Source organism: Doryrhamphus excisus, linkage group LG3, assembly GCF_037039965.1.
Source record: "Doryrhamphus excisus strain RoL-2023G ecotype Guam linkage group LG3, RoL_Dexc_Guam_v1.1, whole genome shotgun sequence".
Classification (NCBI taxonomy): Eukaryota; Metazoa; Chordata; class Actinopteri; order Syngnathiformes; family Syngnathidae; genus Doryrhamphus; species Doryrhamphus excisus.
This window is the reverse complement of record NC_136359.1, coordinates 8255424-8267967: the sequence shown is the minus strand read 5'-3', so window position 1 is coordinate 8267967 and position 12544 is coordinate 8255424. Positions and strand designations below refer to the sequence as shown.

General features: G+C 42.7%; 1 protein-coding gene across 6 annotated transcripts in view; it reads left to right on the top strand.

The window, feature by feature from the left end:
- Positions 1-12544, top strand: part of pde4d (phosphodiesterase 4D, cAMP-specific) — a 225966-nt gene that overhangs the window by 180481 nt on the left and 32941 nt on the right. Inside the window, exon 1 of one of the 6 annotated variants that reach the window (XM_058071079.2) lies at positions 6665-6750. The exons of 4 other annotated variants lie outside the window; for them this stretch is intronic. In XM_058071079.2, coding sequence (XP_057927062.2) covers positions 6686-6750 — 65 coding nt within the window. In that variant the 5' untranslated portion in view covers positions 6665-6685. Of the gene's footprint in view, positions 1-6664; positions 6751-8428; positions 10466-12544 lie in introns of those variants that run through there. One more of the 6 variants, XM_078789590.1, reaches the window with a different exon arrangement.

Here is a 12544-nt window from a genome sequence, read left to right as displayed (position 1 = left end):
TGGGCCTCAAGACCTCCCTGTGCAACTGGCTGCTTGACTTCCTCACAGATAGAACCCAGTATGTCAGAGTGGGCAACAACACATCAACATCAACACAGTGTCATCTCCCTGAACACCGGCTCACCCCAGGGATGTGTTCTGAGCCCCCTGTTGTTTACCCTAATGACCCATGACTGTCGCCCCAAGTACAGCAGCAACCATATCCTGAAGTACGCGGACGACACAACAGTTGTGGGCCTCATTCAGGACAACAACGAACTGGCTTACAGGGAGGAAGTGCGACACCTTGTGGATTGGTGCAAGGCGAACAACCTGATCCTGAATGTTGACAAAACAAAGGAGATCATCGTCGACTTCAGGAGATCCAGACCCAGCCACACTCCACTCAGCATCAACGACACAGCCATAGAAGTTGTGAACACAACCAAGTACTTGGGGGTGCATATCACAGACAACCTCGGCTGGTCACTCCACACCTCCGCTCTGGCGAAGAAGGCACAGCAGCGACTGCACTTCCTGCGACGGATGAGAAGAGCCTCCCTCTCCCCTCCTATCCTTACCACCTTCTACAGAGGGACCATTGAGAGCCTGCTGACCAACTGCATCTCCGTCTGGTCTGGGAGCTGCAAGGCCTTGGACTGGACGTTACTGCAGAGAGTGGTGAGGACAGCGGAGAAGATCATCGGGACCCAGCTCCCCCCCATTAAGGACATAGCAAACAGCCGGTGTGTATCTAGAGCCCATCGGATCTGCTCTGACCCCACACACCCCCAGCATGGACTGTTCTCTCGCCTGGCATCGGGGAGAAGGCTCTGCAGCATCCGCTGTAGGACGACCAGGTTCAGAGACAGCTACTTCCCCCTGGCCATCAGACTGCTGAATGCCAAATAAGCCCCTCTACCTTTACTTACATTTTTATTATTTATTTAAATTATTTAAATTATTTGGGCAATTTACTGTTCACGCTGCACTTTACATTATGTTGTTCATATTTGGTGTCTATTCTATCTATTTATTCTCCACATTATTATTATTATTATTATTATTATTATTTATTATTACTTATCTTCTTTTGTGTCTGTTATTATATGGGAGCCAGGCAACGACATTTCGTTGGCAATTTCACTACTGTGTTTTTGTGCAATGACAATAAAGGGAGTCTATCTATCTATCTTGATGGCTCCTCCTGTCAGTTATCAAGGATAACAACCACCTTGCAGGAATTTTGCAGTAATACAGCCTTGTATCATGAAGCGATGCCGCACGCAAACAAAACCGAAACGCCGTCCATCTGTGACCTCCCCTCGGAAAGCGGAATACAGTCCCTGAAAAAACATATTTTTGGTTTTCTGCTCATCCCACACTTTGTCTTACTCATCCACAGTACTGGATTGTTGATTCACAGTACTGATTTTATTTTGAATAAAAGTGAGTTAAAAAGAATATTTTACAGAAGCAGTTAGCATTCAGCCCCAGTCTGTGCAGCATTAAAGACATACTTGATTATGACCTGTCACAAATGATAAATTAGTTTGCTCTGCATTTGCACTTTGCCCCCCACCTTGTTGCATCCCTCACACACACACCCTCTCTCTCGCCCTCTGTTAAAGTCACACCCCCTCCTCGTCTTCATTCACCCTCATATAGTCTCGCATCCTCCTCCTTTTTTCTCCCCCTCAACTACCTTGTACTGGCTCGTAGCAAGAAGAACGCTCAGTTGCGTTCGAGGACCTCCGGCCGAGATGAGTTTGCCCGTCAACTCTGATTATCCGTCACTGGAGAGGATAGCTCGCTACCGCCATGCCTGCTCCAACGGCTCACCCTACGCCACCAACAAGCCCATCGACATAAAACCTCGCGGCCGCAGAGGGTATGCAAAGGAAAGGTGTGTGGTGGGGGGGGCTAAAAAGGTCACAGGAGTTGTCGAATGTTGTCTTTGAGGTCTGTAAGGAGTGTGTACGCTTGGAATTGTATGAATTATACGAGTTTGTGGTTGTGTTTGTTGCTGCTGTTTGCTCAACATGATGTGTGTGTGTGCTTGTGTGTAATACCCCCCCCCCCCCACACACACACACATTTGTGGTAGTGTATCTCCATCAGCTTTGTAGACAACAAGGTTAAGAGCATTGCTAAATGAACACGCAGTCAAGGTGTTCAGGCCTCGGCTGCCTCGTGAGCATGCTCATCATCCCACCACTCTGCGTCCATTAAGGCCTGCAGAGAAAATTTAAGACTTTATTAGGTCCATTATCATGCCTGTCAACATGTCATGCACTCAGCGACCTAAAAGAAAAAAAAACACAAGATGTATGAATGCATGTGTGTTGCTTGCCACTGAGTATTTGCATACGAACTTAAGATAATGGTGGGCTGCCTTTTGTAGACATATAGATATGGATGGAGCCTTGTCAATAGCACCACGCAGCCATCTGTGCTCTGCTTAGTTTAGTGCTATTTATATATATCAGCGTTTACTTTACTTTAGAGCGTGCTCTGGTGTAGGAGTTCCCTTTTTTTTCGTAAACAAAATCAATCATTTTATCAATTGTATTCGTGACACCTAATCTATGCTGTGGTTATGGATGCTGCAGTTGCTCGGCATTCACCACTAGAGGGCTCTCTTCTTTCACATAGATGTATAGCTAGATAGTGATGCTGGAGATAGACTTTAAAGTGCTCATGACATCCAAAAAGCTATTTTAAAAAGTCCCGTATTCACCAGTAAGCAACTATATCTTCTACCATATCTTACTTATTGTGTGGAAATATGGGGTAATAACTATAAAAGCAATCTGTCCTGCAAAAAAGGTCAGTAAGGATAATTCATAATGCCGCCTGCAGAGAACATACTAACTCCTTATTTCTAAAATCACAAATACTTAAACTTGCTGATTTAGTTAATCTTCAAACAGCTAAAATAATGCATAAGGCTAAAAATAACCAATTAGCTAAAAATTTCATCCAATACTTCTCTACAAGAGAGGAGAAATATGATCTCAGGGAAGAACTAAATGTGAAACACTTATATGCTAGGACTACGTTAAAAAGCCATATCATTTCAGTATGTGGAATCAAACTATGGAATGGATTGAGTAAGACCCTCAAACAAAGCACAACGATGAGCCAATTCAAGAAACAATGCAAGCAGTTGATGTTTGCTAAATACAAGAATGAAGAGTCTTGAACCAATCATGATGTGCTATACATATCACTATATTGACAGTTACTATGGTACCCATTATGTCATTGTATGGTCATATCACCTCGTACTTCGGGACGTGACAAAAAAATTTAAAAATTAAAAAAAAGTGAACAAACGTTTTACTGATTGTAAAAGTACCAGATGGAGGGTGTGATGGGAAAATTTATATTTCCCAGGTATAGCATAGGTTACACATTGTTTGAATTACTTTAGGGCCTTTTGTAGAGCTTCAACATTTGCATCCGAGCACATCCTGCTGTCCCTTCAAAGATGGTGGCACAGCAGGAGGCTATTTGTAACCTGGGGTTAGGGGCAGTGTTGGAGGAGGCCATTCTTTGATCAAAGCTTTACCTTCACGGGACAGGGGACATCAAGAGGTCCCACCAAATGGTTGACCCTAGGAGGTTATCTCGCATGGGTGTGACGAACCGTGCCAGAGGAATGGGTGTGTAGGCTAACCCCCATACATGAGGGTGGCATCGGGGGAGTGACATGAATGTCTCTTTTCTATTGTAATGTAATTCATTTGCATGCTATGGAGTATAAAAGTTCCCGCCAAGAGACCACTCTTGGCCAGACACCTACAGACCGCCATGCATACTGTGTGTTGTCTGACCCCTTTGTTTTGCAAAGGTAATAAAAACTGCCAGAGCTATGTATTTATTTCAGGCATTCTCTATCCTACTTAGGATGATGGAAATTTTTTCCACAACAGAGGGGTAGGATTTAATAAGCTTTGCTTCTTCCTACTCCTTTTGGACATGTGGAACTGTGAACTGATTATGTGATGCACTTAATTGTAATCTGATGCATGTTCAAATGAAATAAAACCATTACCATAAAAGATATATATATATATATGATACATAGTTTACCGAGCTGTCATTTGGCATGTAAACCCATATTATTATCCTATGTCTTGTAGAAAAACTTGTGGATTTACTAACTGCCTCCTCGGGATGCTTTTCCACAGTCCAACAACGCTTTTTGGGTTTTTTACTTTTTGTTTATATCCATCTGCGTCAGTGCTGGTGTTTTCCGCGGGCTGGGTTGAGGAAAGATAGTCAGGACAGCTGGTGTTAGAAGCAACCTCCAGGAATACACAGTCAGTCCTAAACTTTCCTCTGTGTGAGGCACACTATCAAAACAACTCTCCTCAAAATGTGATGCGGGTCTGCTCTGCTGTTTGCCACACGATGAGTGGGCATAACATCCCCAAAAATGTATAATAACAGAAAATCACATTACATCATTATGAAAACAATGTATTCCATGTGTAGGGTTCACAAAATTGTCGTCAAGTCCATCATCTTATTTTTTAGTGTCAACATTAAAGCATACGTACAACATCAGAAATACTGTTTGTATTTTAAGGTTAAAAACAAAAAGTACACGTGTTCTGATGTAATGAGCACTATAAAGGTGACACTTTTGCCAACCAAAAGAATATAACAACACCATCACGGCTAGCATATGTTACCATTAGTGGTTTAGAACATTGATTGTATAAACGCATGTTTACAGACAGGAAGCAGAACTGAAGGTAGCAGAGATGTGGATGATGAGGTTCTTATTGGGAGTGACCAGGATGGATAAGATCAGGAAGGAGTACATCAACGGGACATTACATGTTAAAGGCCTTGGAGATTAAGTCAGAGAGGCCAGACTGAGATGGTTTGGACATGTCCAGAGGAGAGAGAGTGAATATATTGGTAGAAGGATGCTGCGTTCAGAGTTGCCAGGTAGGTTTATTGAGTAGTGAAGGAGGACATGAGGGTATTTGGTGTGAGAGAGACAGATGCAGAAGACGGGGTTGGCTGGAGGAGATTGATTTGCTGTGGCGGCCCCTGAAGGTAAAAGTACAGAGAAAGAAGAAGATTGTACAAACGCATGTTTATGTTTTTCACAATTACTAATTAAACTGCATACAAATTGGTGTGAATTTGTGTTTTGGCTCGAATGAGACACCCACCACTGTATGGATTGATAGTTAACATTGAACTTTGTCAAATCATTATCATTAGCTGTGCCTGTGAGTCTGCTACATCTGGCGTCCTCCGTGTGTCTGGTAAAGTTGTTACTAATCATAATACATAGCACCGCCTTGCTTTCGTGACATGAAAGGCACATGCACGCGCTTTGCTCAGAAGCATCCGGCCCTGTGAAGTGGATGACCACAGTATTATCAGTCAAAAGGGGTCCGGCATTTGTTGTCGCTTCAATGAGCCTGCAGAAGGACGCATTTCCATTTTGCATGTCATACGCCTGGTGAACAAAAGGAGCGCCTGATGTCACCCTCTTGTTGTTTCCGTCTCTGGTCAGTTGATGTCTCCATGAGACGGAAGTATTTAGTATGCTTTTAAGATAGCCTGGAGTCACCTTCATGGACATTAAAAGGAGGTCCGGGTAACGGAGGTGCAAAACATGACACAGCTTTTTCAAATTTCAAATCAGACCGCATGTTTAGGCCAACTTGATAATAGAAATACTGAACTGTGGAGTTGTTTATGAACGATTCTTTCATATATTCTCCATCTGTGAATGGCGTCCTGTAGTTCAGTTTCGGAGCCTTCATCTACTTCTGGAAAGTATGTTTTTTCTGCTCAACTTTTCATAGACTTTTGGAAATCACTCCCTTAAGTGGCTATAGTAGGCTCCAGCATACCCGCAACCAGAGTGAAGACAAGCGGTATGGATAGTTTACCATGCAGGTTACTTACTTAGTGATGCGGACTTATGGTAACTTAAACTTAAGCATTCATTCATTCATTTTCTACCGCTTATCATCACGGGGGTTGTGGGGGGTGCTGGAGCCTATCCCAGCTGTCTTCGGGCAAGAGGCGGGGTACACCCTGGACTGGTGGCCAGCCAATCACAGGGCACATATACACTAACAACCATTCACACTCACATTCATACCTATGGACAATTTGGAGTCGCCAATTAACCTAGCATGTTTTTGGAATGTGGGAGGAAACCGGAGTACCCGGAGAAAACCCACGCATGCACGGGGAGAACATGCAAACTATATTCACACCTTTCCACTTCTCCGCCGTGGATATCGCTGTTGGTTTTAGGTTACCGTGACAGCCCCAGCAGTGATTGACACATAAGACTGTAAGAATGGGCAGGGACAGGGTGGAAGAAGTCCCGCCCTCTTTAAGGAATTACTACAGTCAAAACAACACCTCCCACTCCACACTAAAGCGAGCTGCAGTGAGGCAGAGCGTGGAGAGTGCTGTAACTCTCACGCACAACTGGAGAGCAAGCGAGGCCAGAGGTGGGAGAGGAGAAGGCTGAGGTCACCGCAGCTCTGTCTTCCATCTGGCGGAGGAGAGGAATAAGAACAAGGAGGATTTAAAAACAAGGAAAATTGGCTCGATCCAAGAAAGGGGAGCAGAGGAGGGCTCCAGGTGGCCTTAAAGTGTGTGTATGTGTTAGGTGGGTGCATGTGGAGCCAGTGGATGTGCAGGACGCGACAACATGAGTATCATTCTCAAGCCGAGGTCACGCTCCACCAGCTCGTTGAAGAACACAGAGAGAATATGGTAAATAGACGGGAAACCTTCATCTGTGGGCATTCGTGATGTTCATCCTGTTCTGTGTCTATTGTTCACCAGTCGTTCCTTCCTTATGTTGTCTTACTTCCTGCTACTTTGCATCCAGTCTAGTTGAAATCAGCCCATATTCTACACACATTATACCTTTACCTTCTTATTCATATCCTATGCCCCTGTTGCACTACACAGTACCTTCTTGGCTTGACTCCATACTGCCACTTTTCCATTGGCAAAACTTGCTACTATTGGCTACTCTATGGCAGCTACTGCTGATTCTTGTGGCCCTCAATCTCCTCCTGGATACTATTTTGCCACAGGCTGCATCACGGTTTTTCAAAAAGTAATGAATAAATAATTTTTCATGAATATTAGTCAAACAAATATGCATATTGAAGTACATCTTTGTGGCCTAAATTGAGCTTTTTCAAGCATAAAAATTGTTAAATCAACTAAAGCAGAAGCATTCTAATTGTGAATGTTGTATTCTACAATGGCCACTAGGTGTCAGTAATTATTAACTGGGACAAGCAACGGATATGCTTTTATTGCAGGTTTAAATCATCTCACAACTAGGGATCGACCGATATGTTTTTTTTGGGGCCGATGCCGATACCGATTTTTTTCCATCACCCTCAGCCGATGGCCGATTTTGCTTGGGCCAATATTTGTGGCCAATACTGCTTTTGATCCCTCAATTTACATGAAAAAATGACCATGATAACAAATATTACAGGTCTCATGTTTAAACAAATATTAATTGAAATGTAAACACTGAACACAGTAGGATTCAGCTTTCTTAAACACACATTTAAACGGGATTATCAACTTTGAAAGGAATAAATATTCAACCATGTGCAAAACATTTCTGTCGTAGTTTAAATTTATCCAGCATTGATGTGATGACTGCTCCTCCGCAGCGTGACGCGCGCACCCCCCCCCCCCCCCCCCCACACACAAACACATCACACTGACACAATTTAGTACGATATATAAAACATTTCTCTCATCATTAAAGTTTGTGTTGTGCACGATAAAGACCTCTCATAAGCAGACACGTCTGCTCCAATTCCTTCTGTGCGTGTGTGCGTGCGTGCGCGGAGAGAGCGCACACACATAACAAGACATGCATTTAATTGCATGCATAGTTGTTCATTCTTGTTCTGCTCAACTAGTGAGAGTGCTTTTATTCGTCTGTTGTGTTGGTATGTGATGTTTTTGGGCTTTCTTGTTGTCACACCATGACTTAAACTGTTATGCCTAGCGATCACCCAGTGAATTGTGATGGGCTTGGTAAAGTGTTAAAAGCAAGCTCTTGATGTGATTCAACAGTGGGGGCGGTGTACCGCGACTACGTGTGTTGCGGGGTCCTCTGCTGCCGGGGCAACACAAAGCTGCCCCGGTGGATGCCTGACTGTAAATCATGTGGTGCAGAAATACCTTGGCGAACCCACGCGCATATCGGCCGATACAAGGAAAAAATGCAAGTATCGGCCGGCAAATGTATTGGTTGATCCTTACTCACAACAGTAATAAAAATATGCATTCATTCATTTTCTGCCGCTTTTTCTCGTGGGGGTGCTGGAGCCTATCCCAGCTGTCTTCGGACAAGAGGCGGGGTACACCCTGGACTGGTGGCCAGCCAATCACAGGCAGTGACAACCATTCACACTCACATTCATACCTATGGACAATTTGGAGTAATCATAATAATAACACCGGCTACTGTTGGCTGCACAATAAGCTAAAACTCAAGTCTGAACCTCTGATGTCACTTCCTGTCCTGCACACATCTGTCCGCCTGCCAGGGGACACATTTACTGTGACACACCTGTCAAAAGTTTTAGAACAGTCCAATTTCTCTGGAGGAAAACCCTGTTAAGATGGCTCATCTCTCCTCCATTGTTAATTCTCTTTTTTCTTGACATTTTGTATAGCACTAAGTTACTTTTTCCAGTACAAGGCTGTTCATGGGGGTATATTGCCACAGTGTGGACCGAACACTGTTTTTATTAGGACAGAGGAGGTAGTAAGCACTCCAAAACTGGGAACATCTGAGGGAATTAGTTATTCATTGGACTTGAATTTCAATAAATAACTTTAAAAATCTGGGTGTACTAAAACTTTTAACCGGTAGTGTAGGTATTAAATGTCTTATTTATTTTTTATGTCTACTATACTGGGTGATACAAGCGTAAAACCATTTAAAGATTACATTAAAATACGCTGACAGAAAAAAAAAACGCTGTCCAGAAAAAAACAAGTAACTGCTGACATGTGACATCTGACATGTCTATGTTGTCTTATTTATCTCTAATATGTCTTATTTTCTTGGATTATTTCTACTATATTAGGTAATACAAATGGAAAGGTGAATATAGGGGTGTTATTTTATGTCTAGAGGGCTCTAATAATATTTAAAAAGACGTATTTAGAAAATGATAAACAGCTTTTCTGTGCCACAACTACAAAAATATTCAATGTATTAATATTGAATCATGTATGAATAACGTTGATGGTTTTCTATTTGTAAATGTCGGTACTTGTACTACCTGGTCAAACTCTGCTGTACCTTGGTTATGTAGTATACTCCACTGCCCTCGCTTCTCTTTTTGGACAATATTGTTCCTCATGCCAGGACGTAAACACAGGTAACCCTTGTCCTCCATTGTTGTTGTTTGTTAGCATGTCACGGTCCAACTGATGCCTTCTGTGTGGCTTTGGTGGCACTATTTTGAAGTGAATCTGTGCTGTGTCCGGTTAATGACTTAGCATGACATTTTGTGAGAAGGTATGTATGTTTGACGTCCCAAATGAGTGAAGCCGACGTGGTGTGTGTCTCTTTTCCACAGTCAATGGTGTAGATAAACAAAGATGCAGCCCTGAGGCGCAACCTGCCCTGCCCTCCACCTCATGTCTCAACTCGTCCTTGCCTGTCAGCTTTCATTTCCCTCTGACAAATCGTCCTGTAGCTTCCACATTGGGGAGGGGGAGGTGGGAGGACACTGTGAATATGCTCTTGCAGTGTCACACTGTCAGATGGAGCATTAAATCAGACATAAATGTGCTCATACCTCGGCAGGTAATGACGCTTCTGTGACCCAGAGATGTTCTAATCAACTCCCCGAGGAGGCTGGAGATAACGTCTGTGGTGCGCTGGGAGGCCGTAATAAACATCCCAACAGCTAAGAATGTTGCAGAGATTTGTGTCTTTCATTTGTTTTTGTTTTTTTATCCTCTCTTTTATCGGAGGCCTCAATCAGATTTGTTATCTGCGTGCTTAATAGTCACAGTAGATATGCCACTGTTGGCAGCACTTTCCGAAGCAGTGATTGGCATGGGTGATAAGTGCTAGGATAAGATAAAAGTGCTACGCTTTACGCTGCACGTGTTCTTCTGTAGCATTTGTGTGTTTGCATGTGAATCTGAGACACCTCCTAGAGCAGAACCAACTGTGTCAATGCAAGGGTATTTACTTATTGTATGTACTAGTCTGTACATTTTCCATCATGGAAATGCAAATAATAATGGAATTCTTGCTCATTCCCGAGCATTTGCCTTTGCAATGATCTTTTTTTGTTCTTATTACGTTCCCTGGCATTGCACCTCACGAGGGTCCACTCTTCTCCTGTGTGCATGGTAGCAGCCCTGCATCTGTCCCCCCAAAATAGACAAATGCACAAACTCTCTTCCTGCCTGTTTGGAGGTGAGATATTTCACTACTTACAGCTTGTGTTCTGCAGAATATGATTTTCTTTTTGGGGGCAATTGTGGCTGTCATGCGCATGCCAATGTAAGGGGGGGGGGGGCTTTGCAGCCAATTTTTATTTATTCACTACCAAAGAAGTATTTATAAGGGATTTTTTCAACTCGTCCGCTCGCTCCCTAAGATGTATTTTACATTTTTTCAGTTGCAAATGTGAAAATTGTAAATAGTTTATGGTGTTATATTTGTAAAAAAATATATATATTTTTATATAAAACAACAATTTTTTGTTTATCTACAAACTTTTTTCTCCCCTTCTTTGGTTGATATTCTGCTGAAACTTACCTATGTTTTACTGCTGATTACTATAGAACAGAAAAAAGGTAGAAACAAACATTTCCTATTGAAAGTGAAAATCCGGTTTCCTTCCACATTCCCAAAACATGCTAGGTTAATTGGGAACTCCAAATTGTTCGTAGGTATGAATGTGAATGTGAATGGTTATTTGTCTGTATGTGCCCTGTGATTGGCTGGGGTCCAGGGTGTAACCCGCCTCTCGCCCGAAGACAGCTCCAATAGGCTCCAGCCACCCCCGCGACCCTCGTGAGTTTAAGCAGTAAAAAATGTCTGTATATTGGTAAAATGTCTGTATTTGTGTGGACACGGGCTCAGTTGTCTTTATAAGTTGATGTTTACATTGTAAATTGTCAGTGTTAAAAAAGTGATTGTAGTAGCAGATACTGGCACACAACCCTCGTCAGTGTTACAAAAGTGATTGTAGTAGCAGATACTGGCACACAACCCTCTCACGGCTGTCACTGTGGAAAAAAAGTCGCTCTGGAGTACAAGTGGCAGGACCGGCCAAACCATGAAAAAAAGTGTTGTGATTTATTTTGTTATTATAGCCAGAAATCTCACCACGTTTTGATCTTAGGAGCTAGCCATGTTCTTTTATTCTCACATTGCTTTTGTTGACTACTGCAGGGCTTTGCGGGTGTTAGCGCTACACCCCTATCTCAAAAAGCAGGGTCATGGCATGCTGTGATAAGGCGTGGAAGAATGGGAATGCGTGACTTTGCCTTTAAGTGTTTTCATCTGGACTTTATCTGTTGTCTGTTTGTGATCGCACCCGGCTCAACAGCAATGGTTTGAGACTATTAACTAAGTCATTCCTAGTTGAGGAGCAGCAGAACTGGTTTAGTCTGTGACCTTTTTTGTGTCACGACTGAAAAGTCGCCCTGAATGCATCATTGACAGCAGGGCTAACGCAGCGAGACAACAACAATAACAGGCCATCGACAGAACAAGACAAACCAGACGGAGCGTGGCAGCATGATGATGTACTTTGTGTGTGTGAGCGAGCGAGTAGTGTGTCTTTTCATAAGAGACAGGATGTGTGAAAACAGCCTCTTTTATAACCTTTGACCTCCTGCTTTGTGTCAAGTGTCCACGTAACCCTGAGCTCTCCATGGCTGTGTTGATTAATGGCTTGCACAGCGTAATGACATCCAATACAAGTAACTTCGGTATGAAAGGTTACGGTATTTTAAACTGGTCTTGGAAGTCCAGGAAGCATGCTGGCAACAATCTGGCCTTGATGCTGGAATTTAGACTGTGTAAAAGTACTTTTAGCGGAACATTAAGATTTGTGCATCTGTTGTTTAATGCTAATGAGCTGTGTTTGTACTGCACTAGCACAAGCTATGTGAGCTACAGTGCTAGCATCACTCACATTTTATAAACAACATCATGCTAGTTGAGGCTATTAGATGAAGGAAAACAAAGCGACGACAAAAACTTACAGCTCCAGCATGGTGTAATTGGGCCTGGCTATTTTAAAATGTGTAGCATAGCCCGTTTTAAAAAATATATATATTTTCTAATTCCAGCTAATTCTGTAATTGGGCCTGCCTATTTTAAAATGTGTAGCGAAGCCCATTTTTGTTGTTTTTTTATTTTCTAATTCCAGCTAATTCTGTAATTGGCCCTGGCTATTTTAAAATGTGTAGTGAAGCCCATTTTTGTTTGTTTTTGTTTTTTTCTAATTACAGCTAATACTGTAATTGGGCCTGGCTATTT